The 24,149-nt window shown below is 32.7% G+C and overlaps 1 protein-coding gene across 5 annotated transcripts in view; it reads left to right on the top strand.

Moving 5' to 3' along the window:
• The window catches only part of EPHA5 (EPH receptor A5), a 340,575-nt gene that overhangs the window by 163,197 nt on the left and 153,229 nt on the right, over positions 1-24,149 (top strand). For 4 of the 5 annotated variants that reach the window (XM_049630545.1, XM_049630544.1, XM_049630547.1 and 1 more), the window contains exons 4-5: positions 11,544-11,699; positions 15,683-16,018. In XM_049630545.1, the coding sequence (XP_049486502.1) occupies positions 11,544-11,699; positions 15,683-16,018 (492 nt within the window). Of the gene's footprint in view, positions 1-11,543; positions 11,700-15,682 lie in introns of all 5 variants that reach the window. The other variant, XR_007457774.1, reaches the window with a different exon arrangement.

The raw sequence follows: 24,149 nt of genomic DNA, 5'->3' as shown, positions 1-24,149 counted from the left end.
CAAGGCATGGTGCTAACTTTTAGATACTCTAAACAGAATTTAAGTATTCTAAAAAGGAATTCTAAAATCAATGTTTCATAATCTAGTCATCTCCTGGATTTTTATTTTCAGTTTTAATCCTTTCACTGATTGAATGCATAATAAAAAATAGAACCAGAAGATTTATCATTTAAAATTCAAAAGTCATTTAATTTGATTAAAATTAATTACTATTTTTCTGATTTTGTAAATTACAAATTCACTGAGATCTGGATTCTTCAAACATATTTGATAGTTCATGCTTCCTAACTCACAAAGAATTTAAATTGTGAAACACTGTTGAAAAGCAAAGTTGTTCATAGGACCAAAATGATACAATAAAACAATTGCATATGGTGTTTGTTGATGTCAAGATTAACTCTTGTTTAGATATATAACTCTTTGTTTGTATCCATGAAAAAGTAAGGATAATGTTTAAAGGTAGAGAAGGTATAATGTTTAGTTCAAAAATATTTTATACTAACTTCTCCTAAATCCATCAATATATCCTTTTCAATCTTTATCTAAGTAAAATGTTAATAAAAGGGAAAATATGTAAACAGATATCAATAGTGTTTTGTACACATATACACACGCACTTCCATACATATCCTACACACACTATTACTGAAGAATGCTGATCTGAATTGATTCATATGTATTTGTTTGGGAGAGCAAAACTGTTCAGCACCTTAAGTATCTATGGAAACTACAGAGATATGAAAAATATCCAGTGAAATTAATAATTAAAACTTTAAAATTATCTATCATAATGTGTTATTATAGAGAATTTCAATCCATCAGTAACTAAGGGAGAAAATAATCTCTGCTTTGAGAGATACCATGAGTTTTATTATCTCTAATAAATATTCATTCTTATGTAGATAGGTTGTAGAAGTCTTTGAAAAATCGCTGAAATTATGTATCTTTTATTTTAATGGAGATTCAGCTAGATAAATATAAAATAGTAATATGACTTACAACTCTCCACAGCTTAAGGGTCATGTGTCAGTCCATTCCAAACCACAAGGAGCCTCATGGTTTGTTACTGTATCTTAAGCATGTCCGTGTTGCCAAGGTGGAGAAACATATTGTCGTATCACTGTAGAATGTTCTCTAAGGATACTATGCAAGTTTCTTGGTATTTAGACTTATGAAACTGAAATTTAACTATTTTATCTTCTGAAATGTATCCCTTGTGAATTAATACTTTTTTAATGAAATTTATTGTCAAATTGGTTTCCATACAACATTGAACAAAATACAATTGAATCAACATGCTTTACTTGAGCAAAGAAAACATTCCATCCTAGCTTATAAATTGGTTATATTGATATTTATTTTCTTCAGTATGTTTTAAATTTTGAGTATTTTCTAATTTTGTTAGCTATAAGTTATGAAGTATATAAATGCTAATCTTAGACATAAAGTAGGAAGAGATATTGGTATAGAATACATTTTTACTAAATTTAAGGATATTCTGGTCTTTTCTAAACTGTAGAAGAAGTGATAGTTTCTTATCTGAACTATGGGAGGTGGGTCAGTATTACAATTGATCACTGACACTGCATGATACAGTATTTCTATAAAAAATAGAATATATTTTGTATAAAAGATGTATAAAAGACACAGATTTAGAAACATTAAAATGTTAAAGTGATACAATCCTAAAGTTTCTAAAGTTACACATCTGTATTTTATTTTTAATTGGAAGATATTGGATTATATATATGTTTAGTATCTTACTGAGGGACCATGAGGTTTTGTCTCTGTACACACACAAACACACACATGCCCACACATGACGCTATTTTTGAATTGTCATTTTGACAATTGTCATTTTTGAGTGTCATTTTGAGTGTCATTTGAGGTTTTTTTTAATGTGTGTATTTATATTAAACAATATTAAACAATCAATGAAAGTCTAAATATGTGCCAGACAAAATATGTGTAACCAATTGTTACAAATGACTGAGTTATTTAATGGCATGATGGCGATGAATAGGTTTTAATTAGGTACGCATGTCCAGTGTCCAGTACAGTTCATGACACATAAGCATGGCTCATTACATATATTGAACGAATGAATATATAAGGGATATGTAGCAATTAATTTTACTCTTCATTTATAATTACCATGTAATTTATTGGATTTTATGTTAATATTTGGGAGGCCTAAATTATAAACATATAAATAGAGAGAAAGAAAGAGCGAGCGAGAGAGAGAGAATGTATTTATCAATAGTGTTCTTGTTCTAGAAGAAGTCCCCAGAATGGCAGCAGAAAGGGAAGACCCTCCTCTTGTCCTGCAAACACAAATAACTATCAAATCACCCTACATACTCCAGAAATCTTCCAGAAGACTGAAAAAAAAAAAAAAAAACAACTCCATAACTAAAGGGAGAGAAGAGGCCATATCCAAGAGAGTAGGAAGTGCAGTGACATAGTTTAGGGGAGAAATAGCTTGCAACTGCTGTGAAGACGAGGGAGCCATGATTGCTGAGAAGATCTAGACAGAGAAGAGTGCACAGGGGAATGCACAAAGAAAATGTTTTCCCCACAGGTTAGAAAACAAGAGGGGCTGAATTTCATGAGTTCTTGCAAACAGTGGGCCTTAAAACCTGGAGTTTTAAAGGTTAGTGGACTTGGCTGAGATAGCACTGGGATGGCACTGCCCTGCTCCTGGAGAGAAGGCAGACAGACAACCCAGGGGCCCACAGCATGGAAATAGCAATCTGAAGAATGCCTAGGGCACACGGAAGAAAATTCACTCCTCTCAGAAAGGTCCTTGGGAGGCAGGGTTCACAGGGACACCTCTCCTGGAACAGAGGAGCTGACCAGCACCATTGCCCTCCCCTACCCCTCAGCATAAACACAGAACCACTGGCACCAGTGGGAGATATAGCACAGTGCTGATGTTGGTTGCTCCACTTTCTTACACCAAGCTCCATTTCCTTGCACTCTGGCCAGACTGCCTTCCTCAGTCACACTTGCCTCAGTCCCAGTGCAGTGTGCTCCTACCCCAGAAGACCAGCACAAACCCCTGTCTACACCACATCTCCCAACCAGAAAGTTCTGCAGGGCCTCAGTTCTGGTAGAGTTGGTGTCAGATTTCATTCCACAATTATAGCAGAGCACATCTAGTTAAAATTCACCACATTCAAGCTAGGGACAAAGCACTGCCCCCACCAGGCAAGGAGCACCCCTGCAGATGCCTGGCCTAAAAGATAGAGCAGCCACCTGGCACTACATGACCTCCTCTGCATAAGGCCATTACTTTCAGGAACAGGAGACAAAACTGGTTTATCTAATACAGAGAAGAAAGCAGAGACTTAGATAAAATGCCAAAACACAGGAATTCATTCCAAATGAAAGAACAAGATAATATCACAGCCAGAGATCTAAGCAAATCACATATAAGTAACATGCCGATGGACAATTTAAGGCAACGATCATAAGGATACTCCCTGGGCTTGAGGAAACAATAGAAGACATCACTGAGACCCTCACCATAGAGATAAAAGAGTTAAAGAAAAGAATTAAATAGAGATGAACATAAATGAGATTGGAAATAAATAAATGAGAATTGGAATAAATGAGATTGGATAATAAATGAGATTGGAAAGAGGCTTGATGCAATGAACACAAGGCTAGAAGAAGCAGAGGAATGAATTAGTGACCTAGAAGACAAAATAATGAAAAATAGTGAAGCTGAATAAAAGAGAGAAAGAATTATGTAACAAAAGAATTGACTTAGGGAACTCAGTGACTGCACCAAATGTAATTACATTCCTATCATACAGTCCCAGAAGAAGAAGAAAGAGAAAGGGGGCAGAGAATTTATTTCAAGAAATAATAGCAGAAAACTTCCATAATCTGGGATAAGAAACAGACATCCAGATCCAGGAGGCACAAAGAACTTCCATCAAAATCAACAAGAGCAGGCCAATACCAAGGTATATTGTAATTAAATTTGCAAAATATAGTAATAAAGAATAAAATCTTAAAAGCAACAAGACAAAAGAAGTCCTTAACTTACAAGAGAAAATCCATAAGCCTAACTGGAAATTTCTCAACAGAAACTTGGCAAGCCAGAAGAGAGTGGCATGAAATATTCAAAGTGCTGAATGGGAAAAAATCTGTAGCCAAAAATACTCTATCCATCAAGACTATCATTCAGAATAGAAAGGGAGATGCAAAGGAGAGACCAAAGTGCCAAGGCAAGAAATGATCAGAGAAAATCTGACTAAACAATGAAAAAAAAAGTAAAATAATAGTAAGTACATATCATCAATAATCACTTTGAGTGCAAATGGACTGAACACTCCAATCAAAAGACATACAATTTCAGAATAGATTAAAAAAGTAAGACTCATCTATATGGTGCCTATAAGAGACTTGTTATAGGCCTAAAGACACCTGCAGATGGAAACTGAGGGTATAGAGAAACATTTATCATACAAATGGATGTCACAAGAATGTCTCAGTAACAATCCTTATATGGGACAAACTAGACATTTTTGTTCTTATATCGTTTTTATCCTGCTTTGGTATCAGGGTAGTATTGGCCTCATGGAACAATTTTGAATAAGTTCCCTCTATTCCATTATTTGTAAGATTTTGATAAAGATTATCATTAATTATTATTATTTTTTTTAATGTTTGATAGAATCTACCAATGAGACTATGTGGTCTTGGGCTTTTCTATGCTGGGAGGTTTTTTTGTTTGTTTGTTTTTTGTTTTTTTTTATTCCTAATTTAACCTCCATGCTTTTTATTGGTCTAAGAAGATTTCCTATTTCTTGGAATCAAGATTCATGATTTAATCTTGGTAATGTGTATTTTTAGGAATTATCTGGCCTTTTTTTCTAAATTGTCTAATTTATTGGTATATAATTACTTATAGTAATCTGCTGTCATACTATGTATTTCTGTGGTTATCTGTTATATTATTTTCTCTTCTATTTCTCATTTTGGTTTTTGAATATTCTGCCTTATTTGTTAGTTAATGTAGTTAAAACATTGCAAACTTTGTTTTTACTTATTTCTTTCAATATTGTTGTTGTTTATTCTGGTTTCTATTTTATTTATTTCTGATTTTTCTTTATTATTTCCTCCCTCTACTAAATTTCAGCTAAGTTTTTTTTTTATTTTTTTAATTCTTTGTGGTATAATGTTAAATTGTTTATTTTAACTTTTCTTTTTTTTTAGTGCAGGCATTTTAGCATGAATTTCATGCTAAGATATATTTTTGCTGCGTCTTATAGGTTTGGAAATATTATGTTTCCTGTTTCTTTTGTTTGGAGATATATTTGATTTTCCATTTGATTTCTTATTTGGCCCACAGCTTGTGCAGTTGTGTGTTGTTTAATATTTACATATTAAATATTTAATATTTGCATTATATGTATTCCAGCTTTGCTTTATTCTTGATCTTCAGTTTTGTACCATTGAGGTTGGAAAATATACTTGGTATGATTTCAGTCTTCTTAAATTTGTTACATCTGTTTTTCTATATTTAACCAGGGAATTCCATGTGTACTTGAGGAAAACGTATATTCCACTTTTCTTAGATAGAAATTTTATGTATATCTTTTAGAACCATGTATTCTGAAGTATGCATCAAGTAAAAAATATTCTTATCGAAAAAAAAAAAAAACTTTAATTGAGGGTACTCATTTAAAATAAAGCATATCAAAAAAATAAATACAGCATGTCAGAAGGGAGGCGTGGGAGGGAATGAAGTAGGTGAAAAGGGGATTAAAAGTACATTTATCATGGTGAGCACTGACTAATAGTGTATATAATTGTTGAATCACTATCTTGTATGCCTGTAACTACTATAACCCTGTGTAAGGGTTAACTAAGCTGGTATTAAAAAATAAAAATACACTGTTCTTTTCTTCTCTGATATTTTACAATGTTAAAATCAGCTTATTTATTTTAACCATCTAAAGTTGTATTCTAACTAACAAGCTTTTTTAAATTCTTGAGTAGTATCTTTCTCATATTTCTGTGTGCAAGCATTCAAAAGATGTTGTCAAGTTTTAGAGTTCCTACTTCCAAACCCAAGAGCACACTGTACACACTGTATATTAGCCAATTTCACAATAACTTACATTAAAAAATAGAATTCCTACTTCAAAACTTCTTTTAATGTATCATTGTTTTAACTCATTATCAGTTTTTTTTATGCTCAGGATATATTTTAAATATAAAGATAAATCTATCATCTTAATTTTGGTATACATATTATCGGATTATTTTTAGTTGTAATCTTATGCTATATTATGCTGATTTTCTTAATAAACGCATCTTTTAAATTTGAGCTGAACTATCTTGTGGGCACTTCATTTAAAAAAATCTGTATAAAAAGTAAATTTGATTTTGTTTATATTCTCCAATAATTCACATATAATAGAACTGTGGTGAAACTCTTGCTCATAGTGATTTTCTGTCATTCTTAATAAAGCATAATTGGATAAATCCAATAACACTTTGAAGATTAATTATATCTTGAACAATATCGACAAAAACAGTCTGTGCATTTCTATTCCCATTTCTTTATATATATGGATGTATTTTAAAATGATCTGTATATTTTAATTCTAGTGAGGAGAATGATAATATTCAATATTACTAACCAGTATTTTGTACATTACAATTTTTTGTTGGTGACCATGTTCCTGAATTGTAAGAAGAATTCACTTAGGTACTCCAAGGGTGATGAACGTTTAAGGCTAAAATTTTTTGGAAACATTAAAAATAATTTAATTGACAATAAAAAAGTGTGGGGAAAAATCCTAAATTATCAGTTTAAACATTTTTGACAATTTTGAGAACTTACAAAATTTTTCTCATTAGATTAGGTAGCACCATTTTACAACTTTAACAAATGAAATTCATATACTGATGATGTATATTTGTTTAGATTTTTAAAACTATTTTAATAGGTGTAATTAACATCCTAATTTTCTAAGTGATAACTATGAAAGCTGGAATGTTGGTAGCTTATGTAAAACTTCTAAAGTAGCCAGTGTAGATGTAACTAACACATATTATTATTTACTTGCCAAGAGTTAATATTTAAATAATTTAGCTTCATCAGCTTTTATTAAGTTCTGCTGTGTCATTTTGACCCTGAGAAGGACACAAATATACTATTTATCCATCCAATAAATGTTGCTGAATATGTACTCAATACATTGAATTATGTTACAAATGATGAAAATCAAATGAACTGTTTCTATTCTCCAGAATGTTTATATAGAGTTGGGAGCAGGTGAATATTCCTACACATAAAACTGACAAAAATTTTGCTATATGCCATAAGATAGATATTAAATAAATAGTTTCTAGATCTAAAAGATGTGTAAGGAAAGATTATATAGCCATGGACATCATCACAAATATCATGGAAAAGGTAGCACTTAAAAAGAGCCTTGGAGCATGGACAGTAAAGGAATTATTAAAAATAGTTTCCTTCCTTCCTTCCAAAAAAAAAAAAAAAAGTTTCCTTCTCTCCAAAGGATTGCCTAATCAGTTTCATGAAGCATATTCAAATAGGATACAGTTTTTGTCTCCTACTCCTCTTTCAACTTAAATAGACCTGCGTAATATTTTCTAAATAATGTTTAGGCAACATACAATTATTATTTGACAAAACTTTGCTCCAGAAGCTGCCTTTATGTTTAACTGTTTAAGTAAATGATATCGAGATGGAATTAAAAGAAATTTTAATACTCACCTTAATAATTATTTGTTAAATATGGCCGTAATTAAAATGCAAAAAAAGGTCAATTTTGCTTCTTTTGATTATCACTTTTTATTTTTGGCCTCCCCATATATGTTGTGGGTTCACGGTACTTTCAAGTACAAATTTTATTTTCTGACCACAATATAAATATCCCTTGCCACAGTGCTTGACAGAAGGAGTGTCCTCAAAAAAAAAAAAAAAAAAAAAAATACCCAGTTTTTTCCAAATGCATTCAGATTAAATCCAAAGTCCTTATCATGGACTACAAACTTTTTCTTACACTTCTTCTTTGGTTAGAATGCTTTTCCTGCAATATTTAGAAGCAGATAGAAGAGTTTCCCAAGTGCAAGAAATTATAAGTAGATTAGTATGGATGGAGACAGTGAGTGTGGCAGAAGACCATATTTGAAGGATTTCTTTTTGTGTGGAAACTTGCAGACTATGCTAGCATTTTGTAATAAAATTAATTGGAATTTCCCAAAAATGACATGATTAAATGCTGTTGAGAAGTATGGCAACAAGATGACTGCAATCTTAACAAAACCAATTTCAGGGGAGTGGACTATGCCAATGTGTGATTTAAAATAGGAACTAGAGATGCATGTATGGAAAAATAATTTAAGAAATTGTGTTCTGAAGGGTAGCAAAACTGTTTGATAGCTACAGAGAGAACTGAGATCAAGTGAGATTGATAGTTTATTGTTGTTATTTGTTTGTTGTGCTTCACTTTTTTCCCTTGAAAAATTCTGGAAAACTGTATTGAGGTCGTATGAATGACTAGGTGAGAGATAGAGATTAAGAGAAAGAGATAGAGAGAGAGAGAGAGAGAGAGAGAGAGAGAAACTGAGTATGTAAAAGGGATAGTAGATAATTTGAAAGATTACTCTCAGAGAGTAGAGATGAGGTTCTTAATTCAAATAAAGATACTTTTCATTGGTAAAAGCAAAAACACATTTCAATTTTTCATAAGAAAGAAGGGAGAGAGGGTGGCTACAAGTGCACATAGGTTTGGAGATTTGGTGATTGGAAAATAAGCAAGTTTCTTTAATGACTTCTATTTTCTCAGCACACAGAAAAATGTACCAGCCAGAGATCACAAAGGAATAGAGCTTCTAAGGAATAAGAAGAGAGAGGAGAAGCTACAAAATAATCATGCTGGTGCTGAAAACCAAAGTTAACTAAGGAAATAATACTAAAATTGTCTTGCAGCATTGTAGGTCCCATTTGGATTGGGGGCCATGATTTGAAGGCAATGAATAATTACATATACATGTATTTTTTTTTTCTTGGACAACATTGAGCTCACAGTTTTCCTCTCTATACCGTTATGTGAATTTCTTTAACCTCAAAATAAATAATACCTTAAGCATAATCATTATCTTCCCCCAAACTCATTTCATACCTGGAGTTCTCTGAGAAAATGGCTCCATCCCTATTCCTCTCTAATCCATTACCCACGCTGATCTGTCAAACATCATTGTGATCTCAGTATTTCCCTGCTTAAAATTTGTGTAATGACCTCAAACAATAAAACCTCTAAGGTGTGACCTGGTATCCTTTTCCCTCTCTAACTTTATCTCTGCCATTTTAAGTCTACTATCACCCTGATCTTTTAGTTTTCTCTATCTCCTCGTTTGCTGTCCACCGGTTTAATTTGTTTGCAAGGATTTTGCCCCTCTAATGCACATTAATGCATCTAATGCTCCCCCTTAATGCAAATGCAAATTGGATAATTTTCCTTTTTAATTTTTTGTTTTAATCTCAGCAGAGGCTTAGCTTCCTTAAGAAGTCTTTTTGATATTCCAGTCTAAATTAGGTATCAATTTTCACTTCCATGCTCTTTCTTTTTTTCTATCATAATCATATTTATAATTATTCATGTAATACTGTTAAGACTCATAAAGGCAGAGACATGTCTATCTTATTTACCTCTGTAACCTAGTACCAAGCAAAATTTCTGTCCTCATCTGCTGAAAGGATTTTGTTGAACTGCTGGTGAGAAAGATACACTTACCACCTTAACTTACTTTTACATTTCTTTCTGTTTTCAAAGTTTCTATGGAAGGTTAAATAACAGTGTTGTATATGGTATCAAAATAAGTTTTTAAGTTAACAGGCATTCATTAAAAGAAAATAAATGCCTTTTGTTTCATAAATGATCACTTATTTCCAAATAGGCAGAATTGTGGATTGACACTTCATGTCTTTGAAAATAAATAGTGTTTAAAGTGAGAATGGTTTTACTGTAGAGGATGAAAGAAGAAAAAATGGATAACTTAGCAATGAATGGTATTGGCTGCTACAGCAATCCTATTATAAGAAAAATAATATTTTAAATCTTTTCCTAATCATTTGACTACAAGAATGTCCCTAATACTATCAAAAAGCTCTTCTTATCTTTCAAATACCTTCACATTCTCTCTGAATTTATAAGAGCATTAAGGCTTTGCTATCGCTATAATTAGATCTACTGAAAAAAGTCCCTTCTCATTTTTGTCAATTCCTGATTATTCATGGTGATGGCAAAAAGCCTTAGCATGGATTACTAAAAACCCAAATCATTTATAGCACATGAAAATTAGCCAAAATTCATTATGTCTATCAAAATTTTCTGTTGAAATACAAGTTCCCCTTTCAGCTTTAGCAAATTTCCATTGATGCCTGAATAAATGCTCATAAGTGTATGTACTGAATTCTGAAAGTAGAAAAGATATATATGGTTGATTAGTTTTATGTAATCTAAGCCCTAAAAGGTAATCAAACCATCAGTTTGGTGGTTTTCAATTGGCCCACATATTGAAAGTTGGAATAAAAGTTTGGTTTTATTAGCCATGCAGAAGAAAGAAAGATACCAGAGGTTAGGGAATGAGCAGAAATTAAAAAAAAAAGATAAACTCTATTAACACTTATTTGACCACCAACAGAAATGTTAACACAGATACCCAAAGAACATTTTCTTTATGTGATTCTGAATAGTTCAGTCACAATCTTTATGCTATGTCTTTCATTCATTTATGTGTTACATAACAATTTAGGATCACCTACTGTGGTCGAACACAGTGATAAGTATTATGAATGTAAAATTGAGTAAGACACATTTTCTATCCTTTATAGATCATAATAATTTGTACAGTATAAATATGACTGATATCAGAATAGATGCTTTGTTGAATCAAATAGTTCTAAAATGGAGTAAAATGTAAAGTAAATGCCTAACATCGGACTCCTCCTGAAATCAATATAATGTGAATGATACACCAGCTCACCCATGCTTTCTCCCAAGTATAACAAAATCTATGAAGCTCTTAACACCTACTAATTATCAATTAATTAATTAATTTAATAACAAAATTTCAAGCACCTACTATGCACCTTACTGTTCTATGAGCATCGGGGAAAATTAGCATTTCTTCAACACACTTGTATTAATAACAGAGTTAATGAAAACTACACTCAAAAGACTACCTAAGTTTTAAGTACATATAAGTATTTGTTTTTCATAATATAATTTCTTATAAGCTCCTGCAGCATAGAAGTCACTGAAAATACACATATTCCAGACATGTTTAATTTAAATACTTAAATATTTGATTATCTGAATGAATAGGCTGGTATTTATGATTCCGAAGCTTGTGAAACACTTTTGAAATTAATGCAAATATTGTGTTATATGTAATCTGTGTATACTAGTCAAAATAATGGCATTATTCACCAAACAAACACTGCATCTGTTCCAAGGAAAAGCTTAGTCTCTTATTTCTTTTGACAGTGTGCAGACCTGGGTTCTTCAAAGCCTCACCTCACAGCCAGACCTGCAGCAAATGTCCACCTCACAGTTTTACCCATGAGGAAGCTTCAACCTCTTGTGTCTGTGAAAAGGATTATTTCAGGAGGGAATCTGATCCACCCACAATGGCATGCACAAGTAAGGAAACCCACTGATACTTGGTGATCCGAACTTTCACCACTCCGAAGAAAGAGCATGATGAAGCCTGTTGCATTCTATCACCATTTTCTCTAAAACAGGCATAATGTTTAATCTTCCAAAATAGCTATTTTTTTTTTACCAAATTTCGATTTTCTTGAGTAAGCTTTGGAAAGTTTGAGTCTCTTTTATCACTCGCTGTTAGAAGCATTCATTTTCCCTAATTTCACATTCAACATCTAAGACAGATAAAGTATATTTTATTTTATTTTGTGATTTCTTTTAGTGTTCAGGATGGCTAAACATGACTTTGATGAACCCACTTCGCTACTCACAGTAATTTTTTTTTCGTTCTTTTCCCAACCCAGGCTTCTGATCACATAAGCATACAATAAATGGCACTTGTGCCTTTTTTTTTTTTCTTATCTGCCACACTAAACTACAAGGGCCAGTGAGAAGGTCATCTATAAAAAAAGGTAGGAAACACCACGTGGAGTGGTGAGGGTTGGCAAATAGGATTTAGGAGTCAAATATAAAACCAAATTTTTAGCTAGGACTTTCAAGCAGTTGTCATGTTTCTTATTAGGGAGTGCCCCTAACTCTAATTAATTATAGCACATAATCATATCATAAGAATAATGAATAGTAAATATTTAATTCCAACCTTCGCAGTGGAAGCATCCACATTCTTCAATGTCTTTGGTGTTTTGTTTTTCTAGCATTCCACAGATTTCTGAGAAAGAAGCACATTTATGTATTTGACAGAAATCCTTTCATAAATTTTCCACATTCAGAGTCTATGGCAAATGAAACAAAAACTCAAAATGAAAGGGAAGAAAGTAAATCCCCTCTCCTCATTACATTCAATATCCATGACCTTGCCTTGTTTTATTATTTTTGATCCCAGGAAGATGTCGTTGCTCTCAAAGATGATGACAAAACTTTTTGAAATTTAGTATTTATTCTAGGACATTCATTCTACTATTCAATATAAATAGGAATACAATTCCTTTAATAAATTGTCACAAACTGAAATTTTATCTGAATTTCAAGGGCTGAATTCCATAGTGTCAGTGAGACATATTTTCATAATTTCTCAAATCATTGATATTAATTAGCTTTGTATTGCTAAAGACAATTCTTTTATCACCAGACTGATAGTTTTACGGGTTAGATGGTTACTAATTATAAACAACTCCTATTCAAATAGACATTATTGTATACACTTTGGGGAGGTTCCATTTGAATAGAGGAGATTAAACTATGATTGAAAGTGATAACTTTGGTTACAGTAGAGATGATTTCAATTATTCAGAGCAAAAGGATGTCCAAGTAGAGGGAAATGTGGATAGACAATAGGCTGGTAAATTAGGGAGAGAAAACCATGTCTTGAATTATCTTTTAAATTTCCTTAGTTTCCTAATAATTATTTTCTTTAAGTGATCCAGCCATGATCTTTCTCTTCCTCAGCACAGAATTGAGTCTCCCTTTCTGTAAGTTTGTTAGGTTTGGGGTGAGACTGTGCTCTGATGGCAAGGACTGCTTCGTCCTCTTAAAGGACTTGAGGCTTCAAATTTTCTGTTTCCAGGTGTGTGAATTTCTAATACTGTGTTTCAAAAGAACACTAATTTGTACACATTTCTCAAAAGACTGTTGGGACTTGTATAGAAGATCTTGCTAACATATATTCTGTGAGTGCATGCGTTCCGTTTTTAGTTGAATTCATAACACCACAAATACTGCAAATGTTTCCCTTGAATGGGTGGCTTGATTGATGTTCACATGTTCACATGAGTATCTTGAATTTTTCTTTCACTTTGGATCTTTCGAATTAAATTTATGGTTCCAATTCCTTCTATCTATCATCTATCTATCTATCTATCTATCTTTCTATCTAAATCTGGAAAATAGAATGTTATAAACTTATAGGAAAAGAAAAACAAAAAAGTTTCTGATGAATCTGCTTAAATCAAGGGTACGTAGCCCTGTTTTGGTTCACATATCACATGTATTAGCAGGCTGTGGAATTTCATTACATTATTTTTAGGTGTATGACCATCTGAGCTGCTACTTTCTACCTCTACTTTAAGGCTTCACTTGAATTTGAGTTTCCTTTTCACATTAAGAGGCAGATGTGTCCCCACAAAATTTTGAGGGGCTGTTACTGGCACAACCAGAAGAAAAGGGAGAGTCAGACTCTGATGTATTTGTACAGATTTAGAGGAAAGGTGTTAAATTTGGTTTCATTTCAGTTGGCAGGGAGGAAAAAAAGTTTGATATCTTTCTGAACGAGACATATTTCAAGTCTGTTTACCTTCACTTCAGAAGTAAACCTGTAACATTTTGACCTCAAACAACATTTTCTCCGTAACTTTCCACTATTAAATCAGTAAAAAATTAAGACTTGTATTTCCATCTTAAGTAATTGTTTCAACTTAAAAGTAACTGTTTTGTGTTGAAATGTGTGAGGTTGTATGTATGGCAAAATTCACAGAGTTCATCCATAAATGTAGTCAAGGTGGGGAGTATTTTGCCAAAAATGACAACTCTTGGGTTATGGGGTCCTTTAATTTAAAAGACATTTTGTAAATACCAGGTAGCTTTTTTTAAATCACCTTATTTAAATTTAGTCTTCAACAGTCATGGCTTAATGAATGTTAGGTAGAAATTAATAATAATCTCTATGTTTAAAACAACAAATATTAAGATAAATAGGCTATGCTATCCCAAACAGCTTAATTTATGCTTATGAACCATTCAGCTACCACTATAGTCCATTCTGTTCTCTGTTGGGAAATCTTTACTTGTCAAGTCTGAAACAAATAAAAATGTATTTTTACTTTGGGAACATCTGACCATATAACATTAACACCTAACTGAAGTTATAATGCTAAGTATTTGGTAATCAACTGTAAAATAGACATTATGCAATTCCTTTTTTAAAAGACTTAATTTTTTATAGCAGTTTTAGGTTCACAACAACATTCAGAGAAAGGCAGAGACTTTCCATATACTCCTGGCCCGCACACATGCAAAGCCTCCCCCCTAATCAACACCCCCCACCAGCATGGTATACAGTTGTCACAGCTGATATAGAATTGATTTTAGTTCTCTTCAGTAAGCTAATTATTAGTTTCAGAAATAAAGTAACATACAAAAGATATTGTTATTACTTATATATCCTCATTCTGCTGATCCTTCAAAATCTGAACACGTTCATTCTTACCCTCATGGTGTTTTTGAGAGTTATTTATAAAATATATTTCTGATTTCCTATTAAGTAAAATTCACAGTTTACAGAGCCATAGTACTAAAACAATATCAAAGTAAGTGAAGTTTTATTACACATTGTAGTGTCCGACTACTTTAGATTTTTCTTGACACATGAGAGAGATTTCAAATGCTGTTGGTGATTTATCTGTGGATATGCAATTTATTTTGAGGTAAGCTAAGGCTGTTTTACTTGCTGCAAAATTTTTAGTCAAGAGCCACACTGGCAAATCCTATTTTCACTTGTGCTCATTGCTTAGTAAATCCTTCATGTGTACTTCCTAGGTTACTGGGACAGAACTCAATGAGGAAGTAATCAGTTCAATCCCCAAGGAGAATTTTTCCTTGGATTTGCCAAAGGACTTACCACTTTTTGAATGTATAATTTTTTATATAACATTATTTTTGCATACATAGTTTTACTTCATACTTCCTTATATTTACAGTAAGCAAAACATCTGTTTTAACGAAATGAGTAGTTATAGCAATGCCAAGATAAGTTATTCCTATAGGGTATAAATCCCACTATTGTCCCTACAAAACCGGAACAAGATTTTTCACTTATTACAAATTGATGACTGTTGCATTCTCCCTACTTAAAAGATTGATTGCAAATCTATTTTTTTTTTCTTCAGACCAGGGACTTGTGTAGTAAACAATGCTTAATGTTGTCATCTTAAAATATGTTTTTCTCACTTTACTTTGCAAACCAGGACCCCCCTCTGCTCCTCGGAATGCCATCTCAAATGTTAATGAAACTAGTGTCTTTCTGGAATGGATTCCCCCTGCTGACACTGGTGGAAGGAAAGATGTCTCATATTATATTGCATGCAAGAAGTGCAACTCCCATGCAGGTGTGTGTGACGAGTGTGGAGGTCATGTCAGGTACCTCCCCCGGCAAATCGGCCTGAAAAACACCTCTGTCATGATGGTGGATCTGCTCGCTCACACAAACTATACCTTTGAGATTGAGGCAGTGAATGGAGTGTCCGACTTGAGCCCAGGAGCCCGGCAATATGTGTCTGTAAATGTAACCACAAATCAAGCAGGTAAGTGTGATGTCCAACCAAATCATGTACCTTGGGCCGAGTTCTGTCAACTTTCTCCGTAGCTAAGTGAGGGCTAAACTGTGAGATCTATAAGAGAACTTCTCATAAACCAGAGGACTTAAAGTAGAATACATCTCAAAATGCTTCCTATAAAAATAAAAGCTAGGGCTTTCTTAGCACTCTCATCCGTGGACAGGGGGTTAAGAATAAGATAATTTTCCATTGAATTTTTTTTATTACTAAAAAGACATTTTTGGCTCATTCGTAGCAAAATTTTATCTCAAATTTCACACATGCAATTATCATAGCTCAAATCTACATATTTTGTTGTTTTCTTTACTTCATGTTTTTTGTTTATTTTATTAATTTAACAGATAATCAATCGGGTTCTGTTTGCTTGTTTGTTTGGCACCACAGCTGAATTTTCTTTGCATATTGAAATAGGCTTTTCTTGTCATTTCTATTATAATAATAATAAAAACGTACAAAATGAATTTTTCTTTGCCAAATCCACTTATCAAAATTAGAATAACTGTGAACTATACATGAAAACACATTTATGTTCCATATAAAGCTCTTGAAATTTCTCGAGAGTAATTATTAGACGGTAGAGAATTCAGGTCTGCTTGTGCTAAAATTCCCCCATAGTTTCCACTCAGATATTCCATTTTAAGTAAATCAATATAGAGGGCGTCTTTCCTGGTAAAATAAAAACCAAAGATAAACTATGATTAAATTAAAATTCAACCTGTTTTGTAAGAAGAATTGTTCAAAGCCTATGGATAATTTATGACTTGTTTTTGTCAACAATGGGGTATCTGGGTGGGATGAGGCATTAAATGTCACTTCCCTCTATTCCCTGGCCACAGCTCTCAGTCCATGGGCATAAAATCGCCATCTCATTAGCACACCAGGTGGACTTTCATCAGTGAAGACATCGTTGCTAGCAGTACTCACAATGAAATAGGATATGTTTGGCTGAATCATTTTGGACTTAGTTCATATAAACATTAGTGTAAGTTTGTAGGTTGTAGAATGACTTGGTTGACTGGAGAATGCTGTCGGTAATCACATCTTGGCCAAAATAATTTGAATTGTTGAATGTGTCAGGTAAATCAAGCCATTACTTCTTAAGATCAAAAAGTGCATGCATTCGAGTTCATAGTTGTTTCTGACTGATCAAATCAAGGGAAGTGTTCAAGAGCAGCCTGGCTAACATGAAATTAATTGAGTAATTTATTACGAATCATTTTAAATAGTCTAGATATTCTTGTCCATGTTGCATAGATGTCCACAGCATTTTTTTTATTCTTAGAGAAAACATTGCACACATAAATACCACTTCCTTAAATGAATCATTTATATTTTTCTCCATTTACTCCCTAACCTAAGGTGGAACTAACAAAAGTGTTAAAGAACTGGATAGAAATAGTGAAAATTAAGTTTTCTTTCACAATAGAGTCAGCTGCTGGCAATACTGGTGTATGTCGATATTCCATCACAGTATCTAGATGGCACAAGTGTTCAGTAAATGCAAACTGTCTTCCCACATCAGAAGAACACTGACTTTACAGCATGTGATTTCGGGTTTCTCATGTAACATCTTTCAACTTTACATGGTTCTGTGTATGAATCTTCCATTAACATATTGAAAACATGTTTGAATATGTATTCAATGACTGAATACAATCACTGAGAGTTATGTTCTTCAGGGAGAATAATTTCTAGTTTGCATAACCTCAACTTACTTGAAAGATATTTCTCTGCTGAACTATATATAGGAAATGACTGTATATATTTAAGATAACGTACTAATAAATATTTGCTCTAGTTGTCTTTGACTTGGTAGTCTGTTCAGACTGTAAAGTGTGGTTTTGATGTATAAATACCTTAAATACCATGGAAGAATACTTTTCATCCAACTGTTCAAGGCACTGCTATCACGTAAAACAAACATTTGTATTCAGAACAAATGTTTTGTTGACTCTTGGTTGCTGATTTTTTCTGAGTTCTCAGGATACACATACTGCTAAAGGCTTGCAAATCTATCCAAAAAAAAAAAAAAATCAAAACAAGAAGACATTTTTCTCAGTATCTGACATTTTAGGTGAACCAAAGTCTCAATTTTCACCAAAATTGTAAACTTCAGATACATCCTAAGAAGTCTTATATTGAATAATTATTGCTGCATATTTATCAATTACCAACATAATAGAAAGTGGGCTGTAGTAGTTTTTAATATTTGAATATTTTAAGCATTAAATTAAAGAAAATTATTTGTGCCATATGTGTTTTTTATATAAAATTTCTTTCAGCGATTTTTAACTTTATTTTCAATCTTTTAAGGACTTTTTTTTGAGAAATGCATTTCTTAATTTGTTTCAGATTTGTAATTTGTTTTGGCATTTTCTGATTGATTTATTTTTTGTGACATGACCACAATATGTTGTTGACTACAATAAAAAGCCATCCTTAAAATAGGTTAATAAATGTTTTGTTCATTGTCTTACTGTGGACTATAGCCCAGGAGACAGTATTTCAAATTGGTCTTAAGAATTGCTCCAAAGCATGTCAGGTTACAGAGAATTCTATGCATAAAGGGAATGGGTATTTATCCTTGCAAGCAGTTCTCCATCATATAGCTGTGTGTCACTAGGTATAATTGGTCTGGTAAAAATTAAGGTTTACTGAGTTCCACATAGAGATGTGAAAGACCCTTACGTCATCTTAATACATTATGTTTGTTTCTTATCAGATTATTCAAAAACATTGCCTGCATGCCTCCACTTAACTTATTTTCTGGTTTGTCTTGTTTTTGGTTTCTCCTCGAGGTCACTTGAGATGGTCACAGAAGGCTGGGCATCAGTCATCTACTACAGTTTTAGTGCATAGTATGAATTACCTAGATTCAAAATTAATTTATAAAGTACAAGAAGAAAAATAGCATTTTTTTTTGTAAGATGGGAACCTTGCATTAAACTAGGAACTGAAATTGATTAGGTAACCCTAGCTAACTAGGTAACCCTAGTTTTATACAGTATTTAAAACATTTTCCCAGTCATTATATTATTATGAAGTCTAGTATCTTACTCTTGCGAGAAGTTGTCTAAATTCAAATGGTACTTTTTACATGCAATTTACTAGTAAGGTCAAAATATAAGTTTGGGACTCCTGGCTGGCTCAGTCAGTGGTCAGTTGATTTCTGGGTCATGACTTTGAGCTCCACGTTGGGTGTAGAGATTACTTAAAGAATAAAGCAAAACAAAAACAAAATATAAAGTTTTAAGAAAAGCTGAATACTAGAATTAGTTGGACTGTATGTTCCTTATAAAATGAAGCAAATAGTACTGAGGTTGATAGGAAAGCATTGTAAAATTGTGATGATTTTCATTGCCTAGAAAAATAAACACATCTGAAAGTGAAAGAATAAGAAAAAAAAGTAATTTACATGTGGTAAAGGAATACTATCTGTGGAGAAGGAGGAAATGATAGGAAAATTCATTGGGAATATGTTAATTATATAAGGATCTCTTAACAAATAGGTTGCAAAGTGGATAAAATGATGAATATGCAAACCATGAATTATTTAAAATTCTTAAACTTAAAAAAGGGATAATATTGACTGAGTTTCTCAATCTTCTAGTTACATGGATACATGATTGAATGTATAGATATATGGATAGAGAGTGAGTGATACATCAATACATAGTGTGAAAATTAAAATTCCATTGAAAGCAAATATTTTTAAGTTTCATTATCTGCTCACAAAATCGTGTGCATTATTAGTCTTCTATAAACATATTTTTGATGTTTTTATTTTAAAATAATTTTGCACTAGGCACACTGTAGCAAATGCTAAAATTTATATATGTATTTATATGTGTATATAAAATATGTATATATTTAAATATATACAAATGTATATTTTATCCCAAGAAAGAATAAGCTCATTCTAACCAAAAAAAAAAAAAAAAAAGACGGAAATCACTAACATTTTAGTATGCAAAGGGATAGAATTTTAATTCTGGGGTAAAACAGACCAAACTTTAATTGTTTTGAATTAATCTTAGGCTTCTAGATTCTGTCCTCAGAGGGCTTAGTTGACATGATATGATTTGTAAAATGCAGCAAACATTTTGGAGGAGATGGCCCAACCTGTCCAGACTATCAGAAATATCACTAAGAAAGATGTCCCTATATTTTGATGGTTTTTATTTCTTGGTTCTTGTAAAGGTATCTGGGGTACACGATAATCTCATTTAAGCAAGTACTTTCAGTTTGATGCCTTTCGTGCAGTTGACCAGCATGATGTAACATAGGATGTTGAGATGATTAGGGGTCCCTGAAGACCAAATTATGCTGTAGACCTGGAAATTTAAGAGAATGCTGAAACAAGACAGTGAAAGTAAATTGTCGCTCTTGCCAAAGTGGCAAAAAATGTTTTCTGGTGGTTTCTGTTTATTGAGATGTTAAAGAAAAAGTTCATTGTCACTTGTTAGACCATTACTAAGCAAAGATGAAGGTATTTGTTGATTTTTTTTGCCAGTGGAGACATCATATTGGCTGTATTTGTAATCACCACCTGATTAAATATGTTGTTTGCCAAGATTGTTGGTCTTCTACTCAGACCAAACAAGTCATTTAAAATAAGTTCATGACTCTCATTCTTTATTCTTCTATATTTTTTTATGGTGGCACTGATTTCTACAGAGATACAATAAAGATTTGTGCTTACTCTTTTGGTAGGATGGAGATACTTTAGTTTGGCCATTACTATAGTTTTACAGCTTTTGTTTCAATGGGCCTCAAAGACAAAGAAAGCTTTCTTCCATGTGCAAGGTAAATTTTCCAATATACACCAGTGAACTGGTGAAAGGGTCAAAGGATAGGATGGAGAAGGCATCACTATGCCAGTTGTAATATGGGCTCTGGGCTGAATCTTATTTAATCACATTACCTCCATAACATCCACTCAGATCAGTGTTTCTGAATACATAGGGATTAATGCTAGCTCAGGCACAGTATTCAATAACTGGTAAAAGGTTTGGTCATTTACCCCTCCCCCTCTTTATTTATTTAGAAATGGTCAGAAATACTTTTCAGAAAAGCTGAAAGGCAGATGGACAATATTAACATATGTTGCTATTGCACAATCCTTCGTGAAGGGCAATCACCCTTATTATTTCACTGCAGCTTCAACTTCTGTGTTCTCAAGTACAGAGAATAGAAATGATGGAGATTTTGTTTATACATGTGGCACTGCGAATTTATTTCTTATCATTATGATAAGGAAAATGTCTTCTGGGCCTTTCCTAAAGTTATAATTAGTGGGCAGTTTCATAAGCCTTGAAAAATAAATCCACTTTAACACTTCTATTTCAGCAGGTCATTTAATACCTTCTTCTACATTAAACCAAGGAATTCCAAGTTTTTGAACATTATTTAACATTAGCCACCTTTCAATCCAGATTTTGGTCAACAAATTGAAGAAACATTTAGCACTCGTGCCAGTGACCTGGAGAAGCACATTGAATCCAGAATCGTTAATCATGCATTTATACTAGCTGGAATTAGATTGCTTCTAGCCCCTATGCATCTGAGAAACTCATAAAATCCATTTTTACACATATTTTCTAAGCTTGGGCAAACTTAAGTTATAGAATCTTGTGAGTTTCATATCCAAGAAGCTTCTTGCCTCCATATGACTAGATAACTGGCTTTCAAATTTATGTCAGTATCCTGAGTTCAGATGGAGTAATAGGTTTGGTCAGGAAGAGAATTGTGTCCATCTATCAATTAACAATCTTAGATAAGGTGTGGGCTTGGTAATGAAGACATGAAGGAACCACTTCCTCAGTCACATGTGGAACAGCTGAATCAGGTAGCAAGACAGACTCCGTAAGTTTTAGAAGTTGGTAGTATTTTGAATCATCTGAATTCTTCCACATATCTGCATTCCAGTGCTCAGGATTTCACTTTTTTTCCAATCAGTGGCCTCATTTCCTCATAAAGCGATGCAGTAAGTTCAATCATTTTTACAATTCAGAAATTCTGTGGAATAAGACTTGGATTTTTATTTGTAGCTCTGTTATCCTTTTCACTGTAAGAGGACTTTTGGCAGCTCAAGACAGTTGGAGCTGAAAATTTAAATTTTAAGTTTATTTTATTTCTTTAAATTCGGTAGTACAGTTGGATACAACCAATTCTTCCCATATTTCTATTTCTCATGCTTTTATAGTACTAAAACAGGTGGTATTTTGTCACCCAAAACATTACCTTCAAGAAGCACTTTATTTGAGGTGACCACGGCTGATGAAATGTATGTCAGGTATTGTTACATTATCAGTCCTTAATACTAAATAGGCCTTTGCTCCATTAAGATACAGCTAAGTGACGTCATAGGTTCTTTATTCCGATTCCCTTTAAGACTGTTACCCAAAACATTTCTCTTTTGGGAATAATTTTTGTTTATAATGTCCATTTTCTTATGAACAAAGTCTACTTTGGCTGGTTTAAACAGAAGAGGTCTTTAATACAGGATATTAAGCGGCTCATACAATCATAGAGAAGAAGAGATTCAAAGATTAGAGGCTATGTTTCCAGAATAAATGCTCAATACTCTACTGCCAAGTTGTCCTGATGAAGGGAAACATTGCGACTACAGTGATCAAGCAGACCACTTGACTTGACTTTATTGTGGTGGGGGACTTGACTTTATTGTCATTACTGTTGCCCCTAGTAGCATTGATATTTCAGTCTCAAACTTGTACTGAAAAGACTTCAGTATTGTTACCAGAAAATATTCATATTTTGCTACCATCTTCATCAGTAGAAAGCCAAAAAAAAAAAAAAAATGAGAACTTCATGAAGAACCTGGTTTCTTAAGTTGCCTATCTGAATCTGTATCTTCCCTGGGCAAGTCTGTTTGATGGATCTCAAAATATATGCCTTTTCGTAGCAGAAAAGGAACCTGGATTTTTTTGAGTTCTTATTTCTATGTTGGAGATATAAGGTACCTATGTCAGTTTTATAAATACATAAAGTGCCATTCAAACGATGATATACAATGAATTTATTCAAATTTGAATGAAAATTACTACATGACAATTGCTAGACAAGTTATCTCTAATATTTTGGGAAAATCTGTTTGTTTGAGTAATTAAGATTCGTTTATCCAAACTCTTTCTTTTCCCCTTCCTTCCTTCCTTTTTTCTGTTTCTCTTTTCTTCCTCCCTTCCTTTGTTCTTACATATATATGTGTATATATGTGTGTATATGTATATGTATACATATGTATATGTATATATTCATATATATGCATATTTATATATTCATATATATATGAATTTTATGTGATATATTTTATGCCTTTAATATATATAAATATTTGCATTTCAAGTGTTGAGGGTTGAGTTAATAAGTTGTCTCAACTCATGGCACATTACTATCTTTGAACTACACAAGGCTCTCACCTGGTTTATTGATTTTCTTATGTACTGCTATTGTCTCAAATCTGTCATTTTCATACATGAAAGAGCAGATTCTTAATATGTTGTGGTGTTTTCTGTTGTTGTTTATAAGTATTCGTATCAAATGTTTATTTAATATTGTAAACATATTTTTATTTTAATTTAATGGTATATTAAATTTTTCATTCTATCTCCTCATTTTTCACCATAATCTAAATATTTTGTGGATCTACCCATGTGGCTTTTGGCCATCTGATGTGCTGCTTGTAACCGTCACACATTCACTATACTCTACATTATCAGCTCACCCAGTAACAGAGCTCTGGATTCTCTGAGTACCCAAGCTGTGAACATTCTGTTTTCATTTTAAAGTCCTAATACAGTGAATTTCATTCAGTATATACAAATTTTCTTTTAGAAAAAAGAAAAGAAAAAAGAAAACAATAAAACTAGTAGACCACATTTTCAGTTCTTTTCCCATTTCACTGCACCATGTACTTAATAAAGTTTTATTGCCTTGAAAATGAAACACAGAGTAGAAACTGTGTGTGTGCACGTGTGTGTTAATCTGTTGCACAGAGCAGTGGATTAGTATGTTGGTTAAATTTCTAGATTGTGGAGCCAAACTTTCTGGTTTCCATACTGTCTTTGCCACTTACTAG

This window comes from Panthera uncia, chromosome B1 (assembly GCF_023721935.1).
Source record: "Panthera uncia isolate 11264 chromosome B1, Puncia_PCG_1.0, whole genome shotgun sequence".
NCBI lineage: Eukaryota > Metazoa > Chordata > Mammalia > Carnivora > Felidae > Panthera > Panthera uncia.
The sequence above is the reverse complement of the archived record's forward strand: the minus strand, read 5'-3'. Positions and strand labels throughout refer to the sequence as shown.